The following is a 27788-nucleotide window of genomic DNA, read 5'->3' on the forward strand; positions in this document are numbered from 1 at the left end:
AGCACTACTGTGAAGTTAATAAATATCCTTATTTTGCAACTGGAGAAACAAATTAATTTACCCACAACTCCAGTTTAAGTCCATTTCATAGAAGCAATTAGAATATGGGAGCCAAGAGCTCCTAACCCATGCTGCATTCACAAAATTGTTATGCTGAACATGCATCCTTAGGAATTTAGATAAAACAATCCAAACTCAACAGGATTCCAAGGTGGGGAAAAAAACCCTCGCAAAGTGATAAATGAGTGACTTAACAACTTTAGTTTAAGAAACTCTGGAATACACTTATTTTGAATTAAATTTTCAATCCTCTACCAATGTTAAGACAAATGTTGGTTTGGTGTCCAGTTATTTAAAACAGAAAAGTATTAGATTTCAGACCTTTACATGATTAAAAACAATAAATGACCAGAGGCAGACAAGTGGCATTGTACATTGTTTAGAATCAGTGGAACACTGTTTAAATAGATATGCAAACAAGACAAAATTAAATGACTGGATGGAAACAGCATCTGTATTGGTCTCCAGTAAGTTTGGAAACATTCTTATAGGGTAATGTCTTGATTAGATACTTCAAAACAATGCGGAGGGAATTTTAGCATTCATGAATTAAGACTGATGGTACTAACTAGAAGCAAAAATAGAGGTACCAGTATCCAGCATGCAAACCTCCCTTTATAGTTCCAGAGTTACTATACCTTTTATCACAGTCGAGAACCATTCCTACACACAGGCTGGGAATTGGGCTGTTTACTGATATGGAACAAGCCCTCTACACATTCTGGACTACATAAACTTTTCACCCAATAATCAAGCTTGACCTCAGATATCCCTTTGAGATGTACTTGTACATTAACGGAGTGACTTCCAAACTGTGTGTGCTAAAGGATCACTTTCTAAAGGAAGGGTTTAAATAGGCCAGTCACTTACAAGCAATTTAAAAGAAAAATGTCTCCATTGTACTTAGCACGGTTTTAGTCAAATTAGTTAAGAGACGTGTTGTTCCTTTGACAAAATAATCTTCAAGTACCCGAGTGGCTAGAATTCACTCTGCCCTTGTACAATTAAATACAAAAATCTATGTTAGTGTACCATTACAGCTGAGATTTTATACACAGACAAAATCAGTTTAATGTTACTACAACCGATCAAAAATTTATGTATTGGTGGAGCTCTGACTTTAGAGGTAGATCCCTCTTTTTCTGCTATAGGAACAGCCATTTGCAAATTAGCGAGATTGCTTACCTGTGACATGACATAGATGACATAGCTGATGAAGGTTGGAGATACACAGATGGTTCCCACATCAATCATTACTCTGCCATATTGCACAGACACAGACTGTTAAGGTTTTAAAGACAACACCATATGGTAACAGAAATATCTCCATACATCCGCAGCAGGGCAGGGTTACTGCCATTGGCCTTGAACTGTGTAAAATCTCAACCGTAATGGTGGATTAAATTAAGTTTCTTTGCATTAATTTTCTTGTGGTTTTAGAGAGATCACCCAGTTTGTACATTTGCTAATTAACAATCACATATTCCAGTAAATGCATTTATGTATTACATCACTATATAACATTTAATTCAAATTGTGTGCATTCTGAAACTGTGCACGCCACTCTAGAAAGTATGCAGGACTGTGGTACATAGAAGAAGCACAAAGGAGGATTAAGGGTTGTGTGCAGATATATGCATCACACAATATGTCTTTCCAGGTACTGAACTATGCAGTGTACCTACATGCTGCTGTTTGCACTCAGGGATAACCATTTTTTTTCTTTTTAATTCCTAGGACTATATGCCAAGTCAGAAGTTTTAATTACATATCATTTTTTAATTAAAGCATGCAAACAAACAGCATAAAACCACATCGGAAAAATTACTAAAAGATGATATGCAAAGGTAAAGTATCAAATTCTAGTAATTTAGGTTCTTAATTTCAATAAATTAATCAGTTCCCATTTCAGCAGACCACCCATTTCAATTTTCTTATTCAAATACTGTATCTGACGACTGTGGTCCACAGTATAAGCTACTGTGAAGCTGACATACTACCATGTTACTCCAAGCTAAGGGACGACTTGGTCACAGTCTGTAAGTACCTACAAGGGGAACAGAAATTTGATAACAGGGCTTTTCAATCTAGGTATAACAAAGGTATAACAAGATGCCATGCGTGGAAGTTGAAGCTAGACAAATTCAGACTAGAAATAAGGAGCAAATTTTTAAAGGTGACGATAATTAACCATTAGAACAATTTACTAAGGGTTGTAGTGGATTCTCCATCACTACAAATTTTTAAGTCAAGATTGGATTTAAAAAAAAAAAAACGCTCTAATTCAAACAGGAGTTAATTCAGGGAAGTCCTATGGTCTGTTATACAGCAGGAAAGACTAGATTATCACAAAGGTCCCATCTGGCTTTGGAATCTATGAAGTAATTTTACATTAAAAGAGCTCCAAAAGTGTCTCAGGCATTTTTTAAAGTTTTAATTTATCTATTACATTCATCTCTCAAATGGGTGAGTTTGATTTTTGCTTAAATGCACATTTGATCCTGCTCTGAAATTTTGATACTGAACCAAATTATCAGTGTAAGGGAAGAGGGAATGGTTGTACTGACAACAAAATGGGTGCCAAGGCAGTTAAGGCACTGCAGGTATCCATCTGCCAATATGTTTTCTATGTGATGCACGTACGTGGCTTTCATTAGCATTCCATAAGCATTTGAGGGGAGCACAGATCTGATCAGCCAGAACTGATTGAATACTTAACCTTTTTACATGTGTAAAGAAAATTACAAATTTAGAAACAGTTAATTTAGTCAAGTATTCTCTGAACTGTATATTCCTTGAAAGTCTCTCTCTTGCCTCTTAATTTATGTTTCTCTTGGAAATATGTGGTGGCTATAACCCAATGTGTCTGAAATGCAGCAATTTTGCTCTGTACATCAGTTTTGATTCTGCTTAGGGTACAGCAAACTAAAGCTAATTATTTCCTTAAGGCGAAGAGGAACATTTTGAGAAAAATCCAGCATGCTTCAACTTTTGGCTTAAAATAAAACCTGGCAAGTTGTTTGTCTACAGAGGTTCTTGCTATTCTAAACAAGAAAGCGTCTAAATCTGAGATTTGGTATCTATATCTTGAATATTACACACAGCAAAGAGTCCTGTGGCACCTTATAGACTAACAGAAGTTTTGGAGCATGAGCTTTCATGAGTGAATACCCACACATCCGACGATGTGGGTATTCATCCACGAAAGCTCATGCTCCAAAACTTAAGTCTATAAGGTGCCACAGGACTCTTTGCTGCTTTTACAGATCCAGACTAACACAGCTACCCCTCTGATACTTGAATATTACAAAGTACTCAATCAGGGATGAGTCAACACTTCCTCCCACCCTCTTGAGTTCACCTCAGAGGCAATTTTATTTTTCTAGCACCAAACAATCCCTTATTATTATTTTAAGCCACTGGATTGTCTATCAATATGTATAAGTGAGCAAGACGTTGCAACCAACCAGCCTTCTGTTAAATCCTATCTGTGTGGGAGGTAGCAATAAACAGACTTGTTAAAAAAAAATCCCATGTAGACATCCTGCAATTGTAGACTTGCACAGGTACGCTCAACCCTTGTAAACAAAAGGGAAGAATCCGCACTTATATATGCAAAATATTAATCAAATCCTGGATGCTTTACTCACACAAGTTATCTTACATCCAAAACCACTTTCCAGTAGGCAAACGTGATATATTTCAAACGCACAAATGGGATGCAAATACTTTTTGACTGCTATGAACATTTAAAACAGAGCAGGAGGACTTTTTTTAAATTAAGAAATATTTTAATAGCCAGATGCATTTAAGCATAAGAAAATTAATAATCAGTTTGTGGAAAAGTGACCTATAATTAAATCCTTTCTAAGGTCTGGTGAAAAGCTTTCTTTAGGAAAGAAATATGTTAGATGCAGAGTTTGAAAAATCCACTAACATAGGTGAGCAGAAATCGCTCAGGCAAGTGCCAACAGCTTCTGCAGAAGTAAAGATTCTGTTTTAAAAAATTAAGTTCCTAGCCTTTATGACTGCAAAGAAAACATTCACTGTAAACCAAGTGTAATCAATGAAGTGATGTCTTCCTGAGTCTATAGAAAGAACTCCAGTTCTGACACTGCAGGGGGTGTAGAGAGTAGGAAGCTGCCACTGCTGTTATACAGGGGAGCCCTAGCCTCCAGGACATCTTAAGATGAGGAATGCTCTGGAGTAATTGCCAACCTCTTCCCTAGAACAGCGAATACTGGAGAGAGGACAGTCCCTAACCAACCCAGCAGAGAAAAATCTGTGTGTGGAGGAGCTCTACTTACACTATGCCAGAAGAGGATTCTAGGGATATGTCTATACAGCAATTAAACACCCACAACTGGCCCAGGTCAGCTGACTCAGGTTCAGGCTGCAGGGCTGAAAATTTGCTATGTAGGACATTTGGGCTTACACTCCAGCCCAAGCTCTGAGACCCTGTGAGGATGGAGGTCCCAGAACCTGGGCCTCAGCCCAAGCCTAAGCGTCTATACAGAAATATTTAGCCCTGTGGCCCAAACCCTACAAACCCGATTCACCTGACCCCCAGCCAGCTGCGGACATGCCACAGGTCTTTTATTCCAGTGTAGACATACCCTCAGGGGGAAGACAGAGCAATATTAATTGATAAATATGTTGTGGTGGCCCAGCATTCATTTGGGACTCCGTTCATCCAGCAATATACCAAAGTTTTCTGGCCAAAGCAGTACGGGGGGTGGAAGGGACATACCAGGCAAGAGGGGTTGTGGCTCAGGAGGGACATGGCTTGGAGAACCTGTGTATTTTGGCCTCACATTTAGGCTTAGTCCTTGAGCTAGTAGATGTTGGATCAATTTTGTAAGCCAAGCTAAAATCTGATAAACAGCTGAAAATACATATGGTGTAGTTTCATATTGGCATTAACCATTAACTTTTAGGAAAACAACAGTGAAGTGTTCAGTGAAATGTTAAAATGGATTTTACCTCACACCTTTTTCAAGTGGACCTTGGAAATATAGAAGTGAAAAATTACAAATACACATTGTCATCAGTATTTCTCCTTGAAAATGCAATTTTAAACATTACAAAGTTTCAAGAGTGAAAGTGGGTTTTTTAACTTCAGTCAGGAGAATACAGACAACAGAACATGGACTCTCTCTTACTAATGCTCGCATTCTTCCATGTAGATAAAAACCTACTCCCATCCTATCTACCATCCACTACCCAGTACCACCATCCACTACCATACCGCATTCAGGTATAACTCACCACCACACACACACTTCCTATGGACGTGCTCACATCTGAAGGAGTGGAGTCTTAATTTGTTGCGCCCCATAAGATTTAATTTCAGAACCGGGCTCCCATTCTCTGGCTCTTATGCACCAATCCAATTTAAACTTTTGACTATAACAGGGTTCAAAAAAGGACTAGATAAATTAATGGAGGATAGGTCCATCAATGGCTATTAGCCAGGATGGGCAGGGATGGTGTCCCTAGCCCAGGGGTGGGCAAACTACAGCCCATGGGACCATCCTGTCTGGCCCCCAAGCCTCCGGCCCGGGAGGCTAGCCCCCGGCCCCTCCCCTGCTGTCTCCCCTTCCCCTCAGCCTCAGCTCGCTCGCTCCACTGCCAGCGCAAAGCTCTGTGAGCTCCTGGGGCAGCACAGCTGCAGAGCCTGGCCTGACCTGGTGCTCTGAGCTGCGTGGTGGCAGTGGCAGCGTGGCCCGGCTCCAGCCAGGCGGTGCGGCTGTAGTGCCGCCAGCCACCGGTGCTCCAGGCAGCACGGTAAGGGGGCAGGGAGGGTTGGACAGAGGACAGGGGAGTTCAGGGTGGTGGTCAGGGGGCGGGGGTGTGGATGGTGGTTGGGGGGAACAGGGAGTAGAATGGGGGCAGGAGTCCCAGGGGGGCAGTCAGGAAGGAAGACGGGTTGGATGGGGCAGCAGAGGTTTCGGGGGCAGTCAAGAGACAGGGAGCGGGGATGGTTGGATGGGGCAGGGGTTCCGGGGGGGGCAATCAGGAATGAGAGGAGGGGTTGGATGGGGCGGCGGAGGTCTGGGGGCAGTCAGGGGACAGGGAGCGGTGGATGGGGCAGGGGTTCCAGAGGGGCTATCAGGGAACAGGGGGGCTGGATGGGACAGGAGTCCTGGGGGGGGGGGCAGATAGGAGGTGAGGGCTGAGCAACGACCCCCTCCCCTAACCAGCCCTCCATACAATTTAGGAAACCCAATGTGGCACTCAGGCCAAAAAGTTTGCCCGCCCCTGCCCTAGCCTCTGTTTGCCAGAAGCTGGGAAGGGGCGATAGAGGAAGGATCACTTAAGGATTACCTGTTCTGTTCATTCCCTCTGTGGCACCTGGCATTACATATAAACTGAGAGAGATGGCACACAATAGCCAGTAAGGGGCCTGCTTGTTCTCTACCCCACTACCTAAGGCTTTGGAGCTGTGCTCTGGTTCCGCTCCAGCTCCAGGCAAAAACCTGCAGCTCCACTGCTCTGGAGGTGCTCCACGCTCCAGCTCGGGGCTCCGCTCCAAAGCCCTGCCACTACCACTGCCCTAGTGGGCCCAAAATATCCGAGCTGAGGGAGTTCTACCACCTTTGTGCCAGGAAGCATATAATTCAGCATCTTTCCTTCAAGTATTCCACAAACACAAAAAAACAAAACAAAACATACCTTTGGGCTGAGCCTAAGAATGAACATTTTCAACTGAAAAGGAACTTATTTGCAAACATGACGGGGTGTGGAAATAAATGCCCCCTGCAATCGTAACTATCGATAGTCACTGCCAGCTAGATTTTACTCACAGTGTTCTTTTCTTTCATTGTTCTTTAGCACTGAAATTGCTTAGGGCAACTAATGGACAGTTTGAGATTAGATGATTATGAATGCTGTTAAACTTTCGTTATAAAGCACTTGAGGCTGTTCAAACCAATCAGAACTGCAGATTGGCTGAACACTCCTTCCTATCCTTATGATTTTGCCTCAAGCTGTGGAACTAACCGGTCTTCAAAGGATTCTTGCAGTGTGTTGGACTGTTCCATTTTAAAACTGCACAGAAGGGGAGAAAAAACATTACAAAATTATTTACTTAAGTTATTTCATATTTTAGTGACTAGTGATAAAATGTGTGTGGTGCCCTTATGTCCGTATCACAATGTCTGAAGAAACTACCACACAATTTTCTGCCATATTTAGAAGCATACATTTTATATCATGCTGGTTTCCTACTAGTGTGGACAGGAAAGACAGTACCTATAAGTGTTTTGAGTTTAAAATAATTGTTATTCCACTATGAACACTGTAAAACAGGAGTAACTGAGTTGATGTCAGGAAATTTTATAAGTACTGAATATACATCTTTAAAGCATGCAAAGGAAGATGCTAGTTGTTTACATCTACATCTGTTTCATTAATATGAATACAGGTCTGTCGCAACTTATGCGCATTTAACATGCGCGATTTCAACTTTATGCGTACGGTCGGAGTCGGGGGGCATGGCCTCAAGCAGGGGGCGTGGCCTCAAGATTTAAAGGTCCTGGGGCACCAGCTGTGGCTGGGAGTCCCAGGGCCTTTAAATCACCCAGGGGGCTCCCAGCTGCAGAGGTGGCTGGTAGCCCCTGTGGCGAACTAAAGGGCCCGAGACTCCAGCCATCGTGGAGCTCCGGGCCCTTTAATTGCCAGCCCCAGCCCAGCTGCCAAAGCTGTGGGCGGGATTTAAAGGGCTCCTCCGGGCTCCCCACCACGGCGGGGAGCCCGGAGGAGCCCTTTAAATGCTCCCCCAGCCCGGCCACCGGAGCTGCGGGCGGGGTTTAAAGGGCTTGGGGATATAATTTTGAGTATACACGGTTTTCGCTTTACGTGATAACCACGGAACCCCCACGTAAGATAAGACTTGCCTGTGACATGAATTCCTGATGTTTATTGTCAAAATAAATGTGCACCAGAAAACATATTGGCCAGAAGCTATTTTCTCCTTTACTTTGTTATTATATACAGGTAACATTAAGTTACTGTACTAGGAATTTAAAATATGTTAATTTTAAAGTCTAATTGGGACCGTTTAAATGCTAACACTATTAAGCACTGGCCATTTAGTTTTTAATAAAAACAAAATATTAATGAATGCTAAAGTAACATTTAAAAGTCACAAAAAGTCAGGAAATTCAGATTTAAGGTTCCTATACCCTTAGGTTCCTATTTTTCTGCCTAAGACCTAGGTTATCACTATGATCTACTCATTGTAAAAGACAGAATAATGATTATGACTCAATCTGCCTCCTGATCTCCCCCTTGCTCTAAAAAGGAGCAGTATCCAACACAGCATACTTCCCCCACTGCAGCTATGCTGGGTGGCATGCTGGGGGTGAGAGTTGCAGAGCCAGGGCTATACCAATTCCCTGCTCACTCTTGCCCACCAGCACATAGAGGAGGGGGTGCAGCAGTTCAGGTTCCCTTCCCTGAGTCTGCTTCCTTATGCTCACTGTGTAGTTTGCACAAGGGAGTACAGTCCTTTACACCCTGATGCAGCCAGGCCAAAGTTCAGCCCAAAATATGTAGATTAATGTGTTTTACAATGTAAATGATTTACATTTAACCAGAAAAATACAAATAGAAAACAGTACACATGAGCAACACAGACCAGCTAAGCTATCATTGCTGTTGGAACTGACCTGCAACTGGATTCGCATACATGAACCCTTGTACCTGCATGGAGTCCCAATAAAATCAATAGTGCTCTATGTGAGCATAAAAGTCGGTCCATACAGATCAAATGTTAGGATCTGGCCCTGAATTTTTCAATTTCCTGTCTCTGGCCCCAGGCCTACAGAGCTTTGCGCATACGAGCAGTCCCACTGAAGTCAACAGAATTACTCATGTGAATATAGTTAAGTACAAACATAAATCTTTCCAGGACTGCAGATTTTGGTACTTTTAACTTTCAAACTTTAATGGTGCATGAACATACATTAAATGCCTACTTGTACTATTTGATTACCCAACTCACATGGTTTTATTTTTATTTTAATGATTATTATATAATATGTATTATTAATGATGTTAGGGTGCCAAGAGCTTTTACTTAATTAGGCTTTATCTAATTAAAAATCTAAATAAATACAAAAAGTTGTGAATTTACATGATGTCATGAAAGTACTAAGTTAACTGAAGGTACCTCAGTTTGTATTAATGGTTGCTTGATTAACTTTTTAGGTTAATTAGATGAGATTAAAAGATAATTGGTTCTATCCCAGATGAAATGGGACTAAGTGCTCCATCTATAGTATAAAATGAACGAGGGTAGTGTACAGCTTTCTGCCACATTCTACCTTTTTTTCTTATCACTGTGACCAGAAAACATTGTTAGAAAACAGTGTCTTGGAAAGGTGCTGCAGCCTAGGTTTACAGGTATAGTTATACAGCAATATAGGAGCAGGAAGCAGTCCATTTATGTTTAACTTTAGATCTTTTACGCCCAACTCTGCAACTGCCATCTCTAATTTATATTTTTATGCCTTAAAAAATCATTTTTGTGCCAGATGAGGACAAACACTCTAGCATGCAAACCTCTCCCATAGATATCTGAGGAAGAAAAAGCTCTTTACCTATCAGAGTTTGTAAGAGCAGTTAGTTTTATGCCTGGGAATAGCTAATACTCCTTCAATTTATTAAATGTATGTTGTTATTCAATTGTTGCTTATATACATTCATATTTAGATCTAGATGACTCCACCACTTCAGTTTGAAGTCCAATCCCACCTCTTCACTTCTCTCTGTAATATACCTCCTTAAATTTTTCTGACATGTTCTCTCTTAATTTAAACCTGTCCCCTGACTCTGGTTTGTCCAACTAACTCAAATAGGTCATAGTTAATTTTATAAAAACCATTAGCTACTTTACATACTTCTACCATATAACCTCTTAATCACATTTGTATCCAAGTACAACTAGTTTTGCCTTTCTCCCCAGAAGAAATCCATCCATTTCTTTTATCATTTTAGTTTTACTATGCTGTCTCTTCTCCAATATAACCATTCAAAAAAAATCAAATACAAATTTTTCTTTGAGAGTTACACTAGCAGATGCTCAACAGTGCTCTGTACTCCTCATGCTCTTCGTGAACATGACAGTTTAATTTCTGAAACTCAGTGAAAAGCCAATAAATGCAGAGATACGGCTCCCCTACTTCTCCCTTATAGCAGCATCACAGTTAAAACAAGTCACAATGATAAAAAACCAAGAAATGTAGACTTTAAATGACATTTCACACACAACACAACTGTAACTCTGCTCCCCAAAAGATACCAATAGGAACTGGGAACACCTTGCCCCTTCCTAACCAAACCTGCCATTTTCACTGTGTCCATCACTCCAAATCAGGACCGTTCTTCATACACTCCAGTGGGACCCTCAGTATGGTTGGGTAACATCACTGATCTGAGGAATAATTGCTGCTGACTGTAATGTTAAAGTAGCACTTTTTCCATAGGGACAACAAAGGTACATCGCTAACACCACAGTGAACGACAATGAAACCAATTATTTATTTCACATGGTCAAACAATGTATTTTTCCATAATCTCATTCTTGGAAATGGCGGACGCATTTAGGCTGAATCAATCACACCCCCAGCATGGGACATAAGCAACTGAAAACAGGGAAGCGTCAGGCAACTTTAAATATCGATGGCGCTACCAGCTCCAGCTATAATAATTTACCCCTAATAACACAAATCTTTTCATACACACCAACATCTTACTATTATTCTTTAATACAGTACACTGTGTGACTTCTTAAATGTACTGTAGCCTATCAGCCTATTCTCTAGGCAGGGAAATGATGGCACATGTTGCCCTAATACTGTATCTATCTGGATAGCCCCTTCACCATTTTTTTTATTTTTTTTTAATCCAAATCTTTCTGTATCCTCTGTAGTGTCGGTCTATTTCTATTGTGTAGCTTTGTCCTTTTATTATTATATGCTATTCATGGCCAAGACTATGCCTTCCTATATATTTGTAGAGCACCTAGCATATTTTATGTGCTTCTGTAGCACAAAAAAGCAGTAAATAATATTTGCTTGTTATTCCTGTAATTTATTTCTCCAAGAAAATTCAGATCAAATGCAACATATGTTTTTTAGTGAAATCCTTCTTTTTTCCCCACAATGCCTGCAACTACACTTAGGCACGCACACCCAGACCCACAAAGCTATTTCCTAATGGAAGTTAGGAATCTAAACAGCTTTGTGGATCTGGGCCAAGATGGCCAAGTGATTTACCAAGGTCATACTGTGAGCTGTGGGGATTAGAACTGGGACCCTGCTAGAATTCAGTGGTACTCTAACCATACTACAGGGCTTCTCACTAACATTTGTTAACAAAAACAAAATAATGAAAACACAAGACCAAGAATGATTTTACAGAAGACCAAAACAAAACAGAAAACACTGTCACAGCAGATGTTATGCATGAAGGTACTAATTGTTATTGCAGCACCTAGTGCTTATTAATCCCAGCCAAAACAATCTCCTAACCAGTTGCAGATAAGGGAAAGAATCTAAAAGTGATTCCGGGATGGAGGGAGAAGAAAATTAGTGGTGCTGGCTCAGTCACTTAGCTTATTATGTATGGAGAAGTGCTAGAGCACTAGATTTCTCTCTAGGCAATTCCCGAAAGTCTAGCTAGCTACCAATATTCAACAGTTGCATTAGGATATCAAAAGTTTTGTGAAGGCTGTTGCTTAATCGTCTGCAGTACATGCCTTTTGCTTTAAGGTAGGTTGAAATCCATCAGACAAAGCCCATAGCACATTTAACTGTTATTTCCCTTTCTGCAGTTCTACTCCATCCTACCTCCTTACATTCTTATGTCTCTGACCTTCCCTTCCACTTTTTCATACTCTGGCAGAGGTTCTGAATGTAGAGATTATATTCCAGGGAGAGTCAAATTAGGCTTTTACACCTTCAGGCACTAAGATTAATATCAGGTGTCTGGATTTCAGACAATTTCAGTACATATGCATATCGGGTATTTCAGTTATGGCTCATTTCTGATACAAGACTTTTTACTGAGCATCTCATCTGTTCAATAAATCAATCTCCAAACTTTACCCTTAATTTATGATCTATTAGACAAAAAAAAGTTAAGACAGCACTCAGAAGTCTATTAGGGAAAAGACGCTAAAGGCCAGTCATTTCCTTATCCCAACATGAAATTTTTGGTGGCACCATAGTCAGTCTTGTTTAGAACAAAATAAAACATATGAACAGAGAGCACTTTCTTGGCTGTGCTACTGTGTCTGCTAGCCCATTTAAAAAAAATAGATTTTCTGTTTGCTGATGGGCAGAGTACATCACATGAAAACGTATTTCCTGATATTGTTTAAAAAGAGTTTAGTAGCATATAGTTAATCACATTTGAAAAATACTTTGCTTAAATCTGTACTTTAGATAGTTACTGATCATCCAGATTATTTGGTTAAACAGACTATATTTTTCTACTTCACATTTGAATTCTACAAAAGAAAAAATGTTTGTCACTAATATCTGTTTACAGTGTTTCTTTTTAATAGGGAAAATGTTGAACAAGATAACAATGCTGTGAGGCATACAAATGTTTGTAGGAGATTATATAACATGTTTTTCTGAATGAGGCTGCAGCATATTACCATGTCAATGAAAAAGGAGAATAAAACTATAGCAACTGAGAAAACAGGACCTGCTCTTCCAGGATTTCATTCACCAGCCATAGATAAGACTCTTGGTCCCAATTTTTTTTCTTAAAAAAATATTACACTAATAGGTGGTCTAATCAGGATTTTTCCACTTACACAGACAACCTGCACCATCTTTTTTAGATGCAATCCATATCAGTTTCTCTTAAGGAGCTGGCTTTCTGTGCTAAACAGAACTAACAGCAAAATCAGATACAAAACTAGAATGGACAAATCACTTGAAAACAGATTGTAGTAAACCATGCGCTGGCAAGGAGATGGATTTAAGTGACTCAGTGAGTCTTAAACATGTCTTTTTTTCCCCTTTTTTGGGGGGGAAGGAGGGGAACATCAACAGGAAACAACTCATTTACTCATTGACACAGCTGCCAGTGGCAAATCCTATAGATCACCCATCGTCATCTTCTCCAGTGGTACAAGGTTCGCCCACACAAGCAGCAAGAACTAATACATTATTTTGAACAGGTTTTTTTAAACCAACCAACCAAATAAATTAAAAAACCCTCTAAAAACACCATACGCTGACTCTTCCGCCTTCTTCCCTCGAGCCCGCTAACCCGGATTTCTAACTTTTGGGGTAGCACGAGAGAGCGACCAAGATGATTTGCAGGTGCCAAGATGCTGTCTATGCCGGGCCCACGATAAAGGTGATTCGGGAAAGTGAGAGGTGGGTGAGATAATCTCTCTCATTGGACTAACTTCTGCTGGTGGGAGAGACAAGCTCGGCCAGTCAGTGCTTCGTGGTTACAGGTTTTAAAAACCTCTCCCCGCACTCCTGGAGCAAGCGCCTGACCTCAAACACTGCAGCTAGCAGGGGAGGTAGAAAGCCGGGTGGGGAGGCGGGCCACCTAATGCACTTCGCTGCCTTTCCAAGGCGCAGGGTTTGCCCTGGGTACTTCAGTGACAGAAGCCAGCCCTGGAGCCGGGGGGCGAGTCGCCACCAATCCCTCCCCACCCCAATGTCGGTCCCACGCCCCCTCGCCCAGCAGCTGAGCCCATTTGAGCTGGGGCCCGCAGCGCAACAGTGAGACCCCGGCGAGGGCTCGCCTCACCGCTCGGGCTGCGGCTGGGCGCTCTCGTCCTCCTCCTCATCCTCCATGTCGCGGCGGCGGCGGCTCCTCTCACCCGGCTGCGCCGCGACTCCCCGGCAGGAGCCGTTACGCTGCTGCCTCCTACCTGACAAACCACCAGCCGCTGAAGGCAGCGCCAGGAGCTCCAGGCAGCAGCTCCACAGCGCCCTGCTCCTCACCATGGTGGCGCCTGCGCGGCGCCGACGGCCCGGCTCCCCCTCCCGGGAGCCATCACCCCGCCGAACCCCCGCCGAGCTCAGGGAGCTCGCAGGACTCGCTACCGCCGCCTCCCTGCGCCACAGGGAATATGGAGCCGCTTTGCTGCCGCTACCACTTGCCTTGACCATAAGGTGACCATTTTTTTCAAATTTAAAACCAGGACATTTAAAATAGCTCAGCCAGCATGAGTAATAGTCACTGTCGTAGAATATAAGTTGAAAAAATATTGCGGAGTATCCTTATCTTTTCTTTTCTTTAAGTGAAAGAATACAATAAAATGTACTTCTTTTATTTATATTATATATTATGAAAGTAATTTTGCGAAAAAAAAACAAATATTCGATATGGGTAGATTAGTACATAATTGTATACTTAGGATTTTGGGATCCAAGTAATAAAGAAACAAGTGTAGCAGTAAAACAAAATGGTTTTAATAAAAAATGGTACAAAAGTACTTAATCTACATTCCTAATTTTGCTTCTTATGTTTTTGTGAAGAGTGGATTGATTTTAATAATAATTCGTTTTCCTGGATGTTTTTATAAAATTCCATGCAAGTTTGGTTAAAATTATATTTAGTAATTAGCAAACATTTCAAAGTTTCAACATGTAATTGAGTTTTATCACTGGACCAGATATTATTCATCAAAGAAAAAAGACGTTCGGCAGGTGCATTGGTTCCTGGTAAACAGAGACAATATTCTACCAATTTGCCAATATTTTTGTAGGAAACATCATTTTCACTGAAGGCTTTGAATATTTCAATCCATCTGTTCGATACTGGTATAGAATTTTGTCTCCAGTGAGTAATTTTTTCATCTGTAATGTAGCGCAGGACAAAGCAGGTTTCATCAAACAGTTCATCTTCTACTAAATTGATTTCAGAAAAATACTGAAGAATGTAATAACTGCAAACTTGAATGTTGTCCTGGGTGAGTTTAGTGTTTAACAAAACCCAATTGAATTTTTCGGTATGCTTAATAGGTCCTTCCTATTCCTCTAGATATTGAATACGTGTCATAAAATTCTACCACTTTTTCTTTGAAAATAGCAGGTTTTAATATGCCTTCTTCCTCAAGCTGCTTCAAATTTTGCCGCACCTGTAACGGCAAGAAAACGTTTGCTTTTCTGTCAGCTAATTTTGTTTTTAAGTCACTGTAAATATTGCTAGTTTCTATAATAGAAATCTCCTGTCCTTCTATTTTCAAAATAGCATTGTGGAACATTGATGACACGTTATGCAAAAAGTAAAGCCAAGACTCTGTCTCTGAATTATCAAAATAATTTGTGATAATTGTGGGGCTCTTCTCGTTTGAGGCAAAATATGATTTTAAGGCAGGATATATTTGTAGGACGCACTCAATCGCGGGTCGTAACGCCAACCATCGTGTGGCACTGTATCCCAAGACTTTCTTATATTCGATGTCCACGAATTCACAAAATTCTTTCAATTCATTAACGCGCACTGTATATATATAAAAGTATGAATAAATCTTGGTGATGAAAGTTTGCACATCAATTGGTACACAGTCGGCTGCAGTTTGTATAGCATTGTTCAAAATATGAGCGGCACAACCAATTCCCACAAGCTCTCTTCCACCCAAATTTGATTTCAGCTTGGTAATAATGTTATTTTTCCCACTTCTTCGCATTCCTCCAAAGTTAGTATTGGTGTTGTCAGCACAAAATCCAAGTACCTTGGTATCTAAACGATACTTTTTTAACACTTCCAAAATATAATCAGTAACTATGTCAGATGTTTCGCCTGGCAAATCTCTTACTTCCAAAATTTTGACGTGTATTCCAGACTGGTATGAAAAATATCTTAATATTATGGGAATCAACTTTACTTCCTTGTGGTTTGATGCATCCGAATAAATAGAAATAAAATTTGCAGCATCTAAATCCTCTTCCAATAACTGTTTCGCATAAGGCACCAGCACATCGATAACTATTGCCTCGCATTTTGTTCTAGAACATGTAAACCTGGCATCAAAACATGTTTTAATCAGTTTGCAGGTACAATCCATTGATCGGAATGAGTGATTATGCATTACTGTGTGGTACGCCCATAAACCTTCAGCTGCAGCTAGTTTTCTTTCAGCATCTTCAAATAGTTTTTCTTAAAATACGTCATCACACTCGTACTTGCAATTGCTGCAGACACAGCCCGTTTATGTTTGACTGTTTGTATGTGGTTTTCAATGTCGGTTTTTCCACTGTTTGCAATAGAAAATACACTTCTGTATTTTACACATTCCACCTCACTATTGTCATTATTAGTACTTGCTTTGATGAATGTATATTTCGATTTTAACTCGTCATTGAAGACGCACTTTCATCGTTTTGGCGCCATGGGTGTCCAAAAATAAACAATTATTACAAACTTTGTCAGATGTCGGTCTTGGTCCGAGGGGGCGAAGTCACCGGTCCAGGATCGAGGGGGGCGAAGACACCGGTCTTGGTCCAAAGGGGCGAAGGCATCGATCCTGGTCCAAAGGGGCGAAGTCATTGGGTCCTGGCGAAGCAACGAGGTGCGCCGTGAAAACGGTGGAGCGAAAAGCTCGAGTAACCGAGAGAGCGCGGAGCTCTGAGGGCCAGTGTCACGGTCCGAAGATGCCAGATCACTGGTGCCTGTCCTGTGCTGTGGAGGACCTTTTATAGTCCGAAGCTAACACCGAATTGGTCGATTTTGGCGGGCTCTGTGTGATGATGTCATCATCGAGTTCCCACGGTCGGGCTGTATGTAATGCGCGGGAGTATTATCGAAGAGTCGCCGCGGCCACAATATAGTGAGAGTGCGTGTGCTGAATGCTGAGTATTGCCGAGATCCAACGATGAGAACCGTCGTGTAAAATAAAACTAAAACTAGGATAAATTAATAAAATTGATTTAGGCTGGTTTATCAAGGATTGATTTGATGTACTCAATCTTTTGATAAATTAATAATTTTTGATTTTGTAGTCCTAAACTGTACTGGTTACATCTCATGACTAACCAGACCAATGTCCAAAAAAACCAGTACTGTACTGGTAAAACCAGTACGTATGGTCACTTTACTTGACCAGGACGGCTCCCCGGAGGGTAGTGGGCGCCGCGGCCATCTTGGTAAAGGCCGCTGGCCGTGCGTGAGCGGCGCCGCTGGAGCAGCGGCCAGTGAGAGGGGGGAGGCTGTGCGCTGTGTCAGGGCCGCTCTGACATCGCCCGGGGCACCCCTGGCCTGCTCCGGGAACTCGGAACCAGGAGCCCTTCCTTGGGCAGGCCCTGGGACAAGGCCGGTTTCCAGCGAGGGGCCCTTGGGAATCAGAGTGCGGGGAGGCGCAGTCTGGCCCAGGGCGGTCCCTAGGAAGTGCCCTTGGCGAGGAGGAAAGCAGCCGGCCTGCGCTCCAGCCCCGGGCCCGGAATGGAGTCCAGTCCGGCAGCAAATCGCCAAGTAGGCAAAGGCCGCTGCTGCTGGGTGGTGACAGGCGTGCAGGCCCCGGGGAACAGGTGCAGTGCACTCGAAAGTCCCCTCGTGATACCGGGGCCGGATTAACTCTCCTGTGGGCCCAGGGCTGGTAGATTTTGCGGAGCCCCTGGGGGTTTGGAGTGGGGGAGCGGACTCAGGGCTGGGGCCAGGGCTGCCCGGGGGGGGGGGGAATTGAGGCAATAGGCCCTGGGCCCCACAGGGGCCCCCACGAGAATATAGCATTGTAACTTTTTTTTATGAATGGGGCCCCCAAAATTGCGTTGCCCCAGGCCCCCTGAATCCTCTGGGCAGCCCTGGTTGGGGCAGAGGGTTGGGGTGTGGGAGGGGATGCAGCTCCAGTGGGGAGGGTGGACGGGGGGAGGCAGGGATGAGACAGGGGGTTGGGGTGCAGGTGTGGGGTCTGGGAGGGAGTTTGGGTGCAGGAGGTGGCTCCAGGTTGGGGTAGGGGTTTGGGGTGCAGGAAGGAGTGCAGGGTGCAGGCGCCAGCTGGAAGGCACTTACTTCAGGTGGCTTTATGGACACTGAAACCATTAGATCCTTTTGAGGAAAAACACTTCACAAAGAACACAAAAAAGGAAGTAGTATTGCTTAGGAGAGACCTGTAGAGACAACTCCTGTAGTCAGGTTTCAGAGTGGTAGCCGTGTTAGTCTGTATCAGCAAAAAAAAAAATGGAAATGAGCCATCCTGATTATCACTTCAAAAGTTTTTATTCCTCCTGCTGACAATAGCCCCTCTTAACTGATTAGTTATAGTTGGTATGGCAACACCCATTTTTTCATGTTCTCTGTGTGTATATTTATATCTTCCTACTGTATTTTCCACTGAATGCATCCGATGAAATGGGTTTTAGCCTACGAAAGCTTATGCTTAAATAAATTTGTTAGTCGCTAAGGTGCCACAAGTACTCCTCGTTCTTTTAATTCCTGTAGTGTGATTACTCATTCATCAGAAGGTCAAGGTCTGAATAGAGCCCTGAAGAAAGCAGGTCTGCAACTGAAGTTACAGCCTGACTACATCACCCTGAAAAGTCATTGCTGATTAATGTAGGTCTAGAAAGGAAGCCTCACAATATTTCCTAGTCACTAGAAAGAAAGGGGTGTCAAGAATGATAAAAAAAACTAGCACTTGAAAAAGTTGTCATGAATAACCTGCCTCTGTTTGAATCATAGCATCAAACATCCTGAGCAACAAAGCTGATCTATGTGGAAAGCTGTAAACCCACTGCTTGCCAGTACAAACCAGACTCTTACATTAGAGGCATGATGCAACACTGCTTAATTTTGCAAACTCAATCTGGGGCTCTGGGCCAGGCTAAAAAAATTGTTCCTTTAAAAATAATGAGTAATACTGATTTTGATGCAGTTTTTCCATATAGGCTGGGGGAACCATTGATGCACCATAAAAATTGTTTTAGTCTAGACCAGAGGTCGGCAACCTTTCAGAAGTGGTGTGCCGAGTCTTCATTTATTCACGCGTGCCAGTAATACATTTTAACATTTTTAGAAGGTCTCTTTCTATAAGTCTATAACATATAACTAAACTATTGTTGTATGTAAAGTAAATAAGATTTTTAAAATGTTTAAGAAACTTCATTTAAAATTAAATTAAAACGCAGAGCCCCCTGGACCAGTGGCCAGGACTTGGGCAGTGTGAGTGCCACTGAAAATCAGGTCACATGCTGCCTTCGGCACACGTGCCATAGGTTGCCTACCCCGATCTAGACTAAGACCAAGACCATTACAATGTTGTACTATGCTGACAATGCTATATCATGATATGAGATTGCCGCAGTATGTTGATGTTATATCATGACATAGACCATTTGTGGCATTATAATGCTTCTGCCAGTCAGAGTTGGCAGTAACAAGGGTTGGGTTCAGTATCTAGGGGTTCCTTTTCAACAATGCAACACAAAACTGGTTTGAGCCCCCACCCAGTGACCTGGGACAATTATACACCACCCCCTGGGCACCTCTAAGAGGCGATACTTTCCCTCTCCCAAGCACAGAGTCTGAGTGAAGCAAAAAACTTGTAATAAAAGGAGGGAAATAATGTGGCATTAATTTGGGGAAACACTGCAAACAGGGTTTGTAAACATAAACCATGATCAAAAGACCCACCACCAAGTAAGTTGGACAGTGTCCTTTTCCCCTCAGGTTTGTAAGTCCAGCAACCTTAAAGTCCCTTTAATATGCCCATCCCTTCTCTGCACCCCACTAATTGGTGCTGTCCTTGGACAGTGCAGATCTAGAGTTAAGAGGTGCATCTGCAGAGTTTGCCTCCCACCCTGGTGGAGGGGATAATGAGGCACCTTACTCACTTGGCTGCTCAGGCACTCACCACCTCTCCCTATGGGGCTCTGCTCTGGCACTCCCCACCAGCACCAAGATGTTTTCAGAGCTCCCTACTTTAAAACAAAAAAAAATATGGAGATATACCTACCTCAGAGAACTGGAAGGGACCCTGAAAGGTCACTTGAGTCCAGCCCCCTGCTTTCACTAGCAGGACCAAGTATTGATTTTGCCCTAGATCCCTAAGTGGCCCCCTCAAGGATTGAACTCACAACCCTGGGTGGAACAGGCCAATGCTCAAACCACTGAGCTATCTCTCCCCAAACACAGCTCTCAATGATTTCAGTTGTTAGTGGGGGAGCCTCACTGCTAGCAGAGACTGGGCAGTCTCATTGTCAAGGTTCATTCCCCACTCTGAACTTTAGGGTACAGATGTAGGGACCTGCATGGACACTTCTAATTACAAGCTTAGATCCGGTAACACTGCCACCAGCCAGAATTCCAGTGTCTGGCACACTCCCTGTCCCCCCAAAACTTTCCCCTCCCTAGATAGCCTTGAGGCTTTTCCACCAAGTCCCTGGTGATACCGATCCAACCCCTTGGATCTTAACACAAGGAGAAATTAACCATTCCCCCCTCCTTTCCCACACCAACTCCTGGTGAGTCCAGACCCAATTCCCTGGGATCTTAAAACAAGAAAGAAAAAAAATCAATCAAGTTCTTAAAAAGAAAAATTTTAATTAAAGAAAAAGAAACATAAAAATCATCTCTGTAAAATCAGGATGGAAAATATTTTACAGGGTAATTAGATTCTTATGACCCAGAGGAACCCCCCGCCCCTCTAGCCTTAAGTTCAAAGTTACAGCAAACAGGTAAAATCCTCTCAGCAAAAAGGAACATTTACAAGTTGAGAAAACAAAAATAAGACTAACATGCCTTGCCTGGCTATACTTACAAGTTTGAAACATGAAAGACTGATTCAGAAAGATTTGGAGAGCCTGGATTGATGTCTGGTTCCTCTCAGTCCCGAGACCGAACAACCCCCAAACAAAGAGCACAATCAAAAGACTTCCCTCCACCAAGATTTGAAAGTATTTTGTCCCCTTATTGGTTCTCTGGTCAGGTGTCAGCCAGGTTTACTGAGCTTCTTAACCCTTTACAGGTAAAAGAGACATTAACCCTTAACTATCTGTTTATGACACTCATGCATCAGATACTATCCCAAAGCAGGTCTAATATTCAGACCTAGGTATCAGTGATTCTACAGCATGTAGTAAGACTTTCAGTTGAGTCTAAATTAGCTCTGTTATTACCCATAGGAGAGATGATGGGTCAGGTGGCATCTATTGCCCTTTCTCACCTCAGTGGTCTTTGGAACCCATGTTCCCTGCCTAGAGAGTGTCCTTTAGTTGAGGATGAGTCCCTCAATCGGGAAATGCCAACTACAGTTCTGCTGCCCTTGGTTCACAAAACAAAGTTAACAACGCTTTATTACTCCTGCCCCAATAATAAGGATACTGGGGATTCCACACCAGCCAAAAGTGACCATTTGGGCAAGCAATCCCATTATGCTGAGCACCTAGGCAGGGTGGGTGTGCCCATGCAAACGAGATCAGCTCCTGAAGTCCTTTTCCACAGCTCTCCACTAGATGTCAGGGGAGAGCTCATTCAGACTCTGCTTACAGCATGTTAAATTAATTTAAAAAATAATTGCCTATTAGATTACAATAGTCTCTACAAGATTCAGTCAAGTTTAGAGCCCCATTATGTACTGCATACTGTACAAACCCTACCCTTTGCACTTCAGCTTATAATTAAAGACAAGATACAACAGGTATAACAAACAGTAGGAAGAAGCAGAGGAGGTAGGATATGGGAAACAGCAATAAGAACATGTATTAATATAGACCGGCTATTTGCACAGCTAGGTTGTTATGAATGTTTTAATTATGAGATATAAATCATTCAACATTATACTGCTTTAACTGGGGGAAAGAGATGACGAGAATTAAACTGCTTTGCTTCTGTCAGTGTATTACTGGAAGATGTCTCCCTTAGAAATGTTATAAGCAAAACCTTAAGTTAATTGTGCTTACAATAATCACATTTATTTAAGAGAGTATTTCTTGAGGATTGTGTGAATGCTTGACTGAGATGGTTTGTAACTATTATGATCTTAAATACATCCTCAAGGTTGGTATCCATACCCCCCTTATGGCCAAAGACCCAGACACAGATGGAAGCCAAAATATTCCTGATTTAGAGTCAGGAACCAGGCACCTGTTCTGCCCTGACAAAGAGACAAGGGGCTGGAGATCAAGTTCACTAACTGCTATGCAGCATGGCTCTCTGAGCACCATATCAAAGTTTGACCTTAGGCTCTGATTCTGAAAGTATGGAGGGACATGTTTTATGCATTGAGCAATCCCATTACAGTTCTAGATCATAGAGGTGAAATCCTGGCTCCATTTATGTCAATGGGATTTTTGCAACTGACTTCAGTGAAGCCAGAATTTCACCCTAGAAATCAATGGGATAGACTCATAGACTTTAAGGTCAGAAGGGACCATTGTGAAGGTTGAGGGGGGATATGATTGCTCTTTATAAATATATCAGAGGGATTAATATTAGGGAGGGAGAGGAATTATTTAAGCTTAGTACCAATGTGGACACAAGAACAACTGGATATAAACTGGACACTAGGAAGTTTAGACTTGAAATTAGACGAAAGGTTTCTAACCATTAGAGGAGTGAAGTTCTGGAACAGCCTTCCAAGGGAAGTAGTGGGGGCAAAAGACATATCTGGCTTTAAGACTAAGCTTTATAAGTTTATGGAAGGGATGATATGATGGGATAGCCTAATTTTGGCAATTAATTTGGCAACTGATCTTTGATTATCAGCAGGTAAGTATACCCAGTGGTCTGTGATGCGATGGGATCTGAGTTACTACAGAGAATTCTTTCCTGGGTGCTGGCCGGTGAGTCTTGCCCACATGCTCAGGGTTTAACTGATCGCCATATTTGGGGTCGGGAAGGAATTTTCCTCCAGGGCAGATTGTAGGTGACAAATCTGAGGAACTGTCACAGATTGAAGTGTCACTAGAGGAGGTTTTGGAATTAATTGATAAACTCAACATTAACAAGTCACCGGGACCAGATGGCATTCACCCAAGAGTTCTGAAAGAACTCAAATGTGAAGTTGCGGAACTATTAACTAAGGTTTGTAACCTGTCCTTTAAATCGGCTTCGGTACCCAATGACTGGAAGTTAGCTAATGTAACGCCAATATTTAAAAAGGGCTCTAGGGGTGATCCCGGCAATTACAGACCGGTAAGTCTAACGTCGGTACCGGGCAAATTAGTTGAAACAATAGTAAAGAATAAAATTGTCAGACACATAGAAAAACATAAACTCTTGATCAATAGTCAACATGGTTTCTGTAAAGGGAAATCGTGTTTTACTAATCTATTAGAGTTCTTTGAAGGGGTCAACAAACATGTGGACAAGGGGGATCCGGTGGACATAGTGTACTTAGATTTCCAGAAAGCCTTTGACAAGGTCCCTCACCAAAGGCTCTTACGTAAATTAAGCTGTCATGGGATAAAAGGAAAGGTCCTTTCATGGATTGAGAACTGGTTAATGGACAGGGAACAAAGGGTAGGAATTAATGGTAAATTCTCAGAATGGAGAGGGGTAACTAGTGGTGTTCCCCAAGGGTCAGTCCTAGGACCAATCCTATTCAATTTATTCATAAATGATCTGGAGAAAGGGGTAAACAGTGAGGTGGCAAAGTTTGCAGATGATACTAAACTACTCAAGATAGTTAAGACCAAAGCAGATTGTGAAGAACTTCAAAAAGATCTCACAAAACTAAGTGATTGGGCAACAAAATGGCAAATGAAATTTAATGTGGATAAATGTAAAGAAATGCACATTGGAAAAAATAACCCCAACTATACATACAACATGATGGGGGCTAATTTAGCTACAACGAGTCAGGAAAAAGATCTTGGAGTTATCGTGGATAGTTCTCTGAAGATGTCCACGCAGTGTGCAGAGGCGGTCAAAAAAGCAAACAGGATGTTAGGAATCATTAAAAAGGGGATAGAGAATAAGACTGAGAATATATTATTGCCCTTATATAAATCCATGGTACGCCCATATCTCGAATACTGTGTACAGATGTGATCTCCTCACCTCAAAAAAGATATTCTAGCACTAGAAAAGGTTCAGAAAAGAGCAACTAAAATGATTAGGGGTTTAGAGAGGGTCCCATATGAGGAAAGATTAAAGAGGCTAGGACTCTTCAGTTTGGAAAAGAGAAGACTAAGGGGGGACATGATAGAGGTATATAAAATCATGAGTGATGTTGAGAAAGTGGATAAGGAAAAGTTATTTACTTATTCCCATAATACAAGAACTAGGGGTCACCAAATGAAATTAATAGGCAGCAGGTTTAAAACAAATAAAAGGAAGTTCTTCTTCACGCAGCGCACAGTCAACTTGTGGAACTCCTTACCTGAGGAGGTTGTGAAGGCTAGGACTATAACAATGTTTAAAAGGGGACTGGATAAATTCATGGTGGCTAAGTCCATAAATGGCTATTAGTCAAGATGGGTAAGAATGGTGTCCCTAGCCTCTGTTCGTCAGAGGATGGAGATGGATGGCAGGAGAGAGATCACTTGATCGTTGCCTTTTAGGTTCACTCCCTCAGGGGCACCTGGCATTGGCCACTGTCGGTAGACAGATACTGGGCTAGATGGACCTTTGGTCTGACCCGGTACGGCCTTTCTTATGTTCTTATGTTCTTATTGGCAGAGGCCCTGGAGGTTTTTCGCCTTCCTCTGCAGCGTGGGGCACGGGTCACTTGCTGGAGGATTCTCTGCAGCTTGAGGTCTTCAAACCACAATTTGAGGACTTTCATAACTCAGACATAGGCTAAGGGTTTGTTATAGAAGTGGATAACTCACCTGTCTAAAGTTAATCATGTTTGTAATTGTTTTCAGGATCAGACCTGTCACAGTTATGGGGCTGATTGCACCTCTGTCCCCTTTCTAGTCTCTCTGAGAGACACCCCCCCTCAATTGGTAGGCCTTCTGGTGTCTACCTATCTTGGGGTGGATTTTTGCAATTCCCTCTTTTAGACCAGGAACTGGGTATAACACACTGTCCATGTCCACCATGTATTACCATGCCAATCCGACTGGACACCTTTCTTCCTTTCAGGACTGTGTCTCTGTATAGTACTAGTCAGAATCTCCTTAAAACAGGTGGCTTTATTTAGCAAATGGAACTGAGCATTAGAGAAAATGATTTTAAAACAAAACAGCCCATATACCTGTTTGGAGTCATTTGTTCTTATGCGTCACTACAAGCTAAGTTAGATGGGCTTTCCCCTTGAGTTGCAGGAACAGAACAGAGTCAGATTTTAGCAAGTACAGGAACCCTTGGGACCCAGCCTGAACTAAAGAGTTTGTCTTCTAGAGAGTTCTCTAGTCTGTTTCCCCCCTTTCAGGGAAACTCTCCTTTCTCAAAGAGCCACTCTCTGTATGAGCCTAAGCCTCATTTCCATTTTGCTCAAAGGCCTTTGTTACAGATCCTAGGTGTGAAGTCTTCTCTTTGACTCCATATGTCTTCACTGCACAGTTAACCTGACCAGTGTTGCTTACCCATCTGTGGGTGTAGGTTAGAAATCTGGCTCCACTTTCACTCAGGATGCAACCTGTCCACTTTGCAGTGAGGACACAGGCAAAAGAAAAAAATCACTAGTATGCTGATAGCCCACCAATGACTTCCCACAATTTACCCTTAAGGACAGACCAGTTTTTCCTAGTCAAATGTGCCAAGTGCAGAAGAAGAATCCAAAAGCATCTCAGCACAAAAATGTAGTGTATGCCCCCACACATACACTGCATGAATACAGAAAGCATGAGGACCCTGTAATTCAGGTCTCTGCAGTGGGGATGCTCACACTCAGGTGAAGCTAAGCCAGGTGCTCGGTGCCAATCACTTGGGTTAACTGTGCAGCATAGGCACACCCTTAAATTATTTTTTTTCCCCAGTTGACCAGCCACCTCAGTCTCGGGCTACTGCCAGTCACTATCTAGCCCCCATTCAGTGGGGCAGACTGCAGTATAATTGCCATTCATCATTGGCAAGGAGGGTTTGGACCTGCTGTCTCTGCCCACCCTTGGGCTGCCCCTCTGCAACCCCAGTACCCTTTTTGGCCTTTAACAAGGCCTGCAGCCTAGGGGTTTTCCAGGCCAGAGCTCCCCATCTCCTCTGGCCTTTCCCCAGCCCTGCTCCACTTTAGGTACCCTACTCAGTTCCTAGAAGCCAGGTCCATCCCTCTCAACAGTTAGAGAGAGACTGTCTTTTTGGTTTCTATCCCACAGCCCTCTTATAAGGGCCAGCTGGGCCCACATTAAACCAGCCACAGCTGTAGTCAGCTACCCACTCAGCTTCCCCAGCTGTTCTTAATCCCTCTTACTCTGCTGCAGCCCTCTCCAGGGCTGCTTTCACCCTTCTGGGGCTGGAACAGGGTGATTACCTCGCTACATTCTTATATCAATGTAAATCAAGGGTAATATCCTTGAAGTCAATAGAATTACACCAACAACGTAAAACCAGTGGAAGTGTGAATAGAATGAGGTTCTTTGTTTTATATGCTTATAAAGCACCATGTAAAATCAATAATAATACTCCATGGACTTGGTCTTGCTTTATGATAGGTGGGTACATACTGGCACATATAAAAAAGATCAGCTACTGTAGGCAGGATTAAGTGCTAATTTTCATGTTTTTTTAATACTATAGCTTTTGGATTGTAGTAAACGGCATGTTGCTAAATTAAAAAGTAGGAAAAATTAGTCACTGAAAACTTACTGTAAAGGAGCCATTGTGAAAAAGAAATAGGGTGCTTGATAGTCTTAGGGAAAATATGACTGAGCTCACTATGTGTAAATATTCAGGTGAATCAAGAACCATTCTTCACCTCTCCCTCTGTCCCAACCCTACAAACTAAAATTTTTCTGGTTCAGTTATATCAAAAGAGGCTAATTTACATTGGGAAATCTGGAGGCTTCTCTATTTTAATCCTGTCTGAGCTACTGACATGCTGCATGACCTTGGGCAATTCTCTGAGCTCCTTGGGTCAAATTAATCCATGGTGTAATTGTATTGACTACAATAAAGTAACTCCAGGGATGAATTTGACCCAAGGAGCTCAGTCAACACAGCTGGGATATTGAGTAAGTGAAAGAAAAGAAAGAAAGAAAGAAAGTTCATCACTGAAAAAAAGATGCTGCATCTTAACTGAGCCTTTCAGGGTAATGACATTTCAGAAAAAGTAGAGAAGAACCCCACACTTATTTGAAATGTATGAAGAAACCTTAATACAGTTTAATGTCAAGGTAAATACAAAGTGTATCCCAAAATGCTTCGCAGGAGTTAGATAATGAAATGACTAAGTTAAATAAGAAAAGATAATAGCAGCAGGCAAGAGTAATTAAGAAGGATAGGCAAGGGAGAAAAATTTAAATAAAACAGAGAAATTGCAGGAAGGTTTCCAGACAGATGGAGCTTTAAAGGCGCAATTACACTAAAAGTCAGATTGCATTCATAGAGAAGAATTCAGTGCAGTATAAATTAAGGGAGCAGAATGTGGTGTAGAGATTTGGTACCAGATTCTGGTTCACAAGGTTTATGAAGTAATCTGGGAGCTTTTAGAAACCAGGAAGGCAATTTTAAACTGGATTCTGAAGTGAATGGAGAGCCAGTGACCTGCAAACAAGTTTGTGCCATTTTTGGTTCTTCCTGATGTGTACAAGTAATAGAGGGTGTTCTTTAAAATAAAATAAATAATAATAAAAACTGTGTTTCATCTTGGAAATATCAGGAATTTCAAGTGTGGTTTCCTTTAGTTTTGCTGGAGAACTTATTGA

The 27788-nt window shown here is 42.2% G+C and overlaps 1 protein-coding gene across 6 annotated transcripts in view; it reads right to left on the minus strand.

Moving 5' to 3' along the window:
* NAPEPLD (N-acyl phosphatidylethanolamine phospholipase D) overlaps positions 1-27788 on the minus strand; it is a 53317-nt gene that overhangs the window by 14013 nt on the left and 11516 nt on the right. Inside the window, exon 1 of one of the 6 annotated variants that reach the window (XM_045029812.1) lies at positions 18055-18202. The exons of 1 other annotated variant lie outside the window; for it this stretch is intronic. Coding sequence is in view for 2 of the 5 variants with exons in the window: in XM_045029791.1 (XP_044885726.1) it covers positions 13849-14048 (200 nt within the window). In the remaining 3 variants the exon portion in view is untranslated. Of the gene's footprint in view, positions 1-1245; positions 1284-13495; positions 13552-13848; positions 14100-18054; positions 18203-27788 lie in introns of those variants that run through there. 4 more of the 6 variants (XM_045029791.1, XM_045029829.1, XM_045029837.1 and 1 more) reach the window with 4 other exon arrangements.

Source organism: Mauremys mutica, chromosome 1 (genome assembly GCF_020497125.1).
Source record: "Mauremys mutica isolate MM-2020 ecotype Southern chromosome 1, ASM2049712v1, whole genome shotgun sequence".
Lineage (NCBI taxonomy): Eukaryota > Metazoa > Chordata > Testudines > Geoemydidae > Mauremys > Mauremys mutica.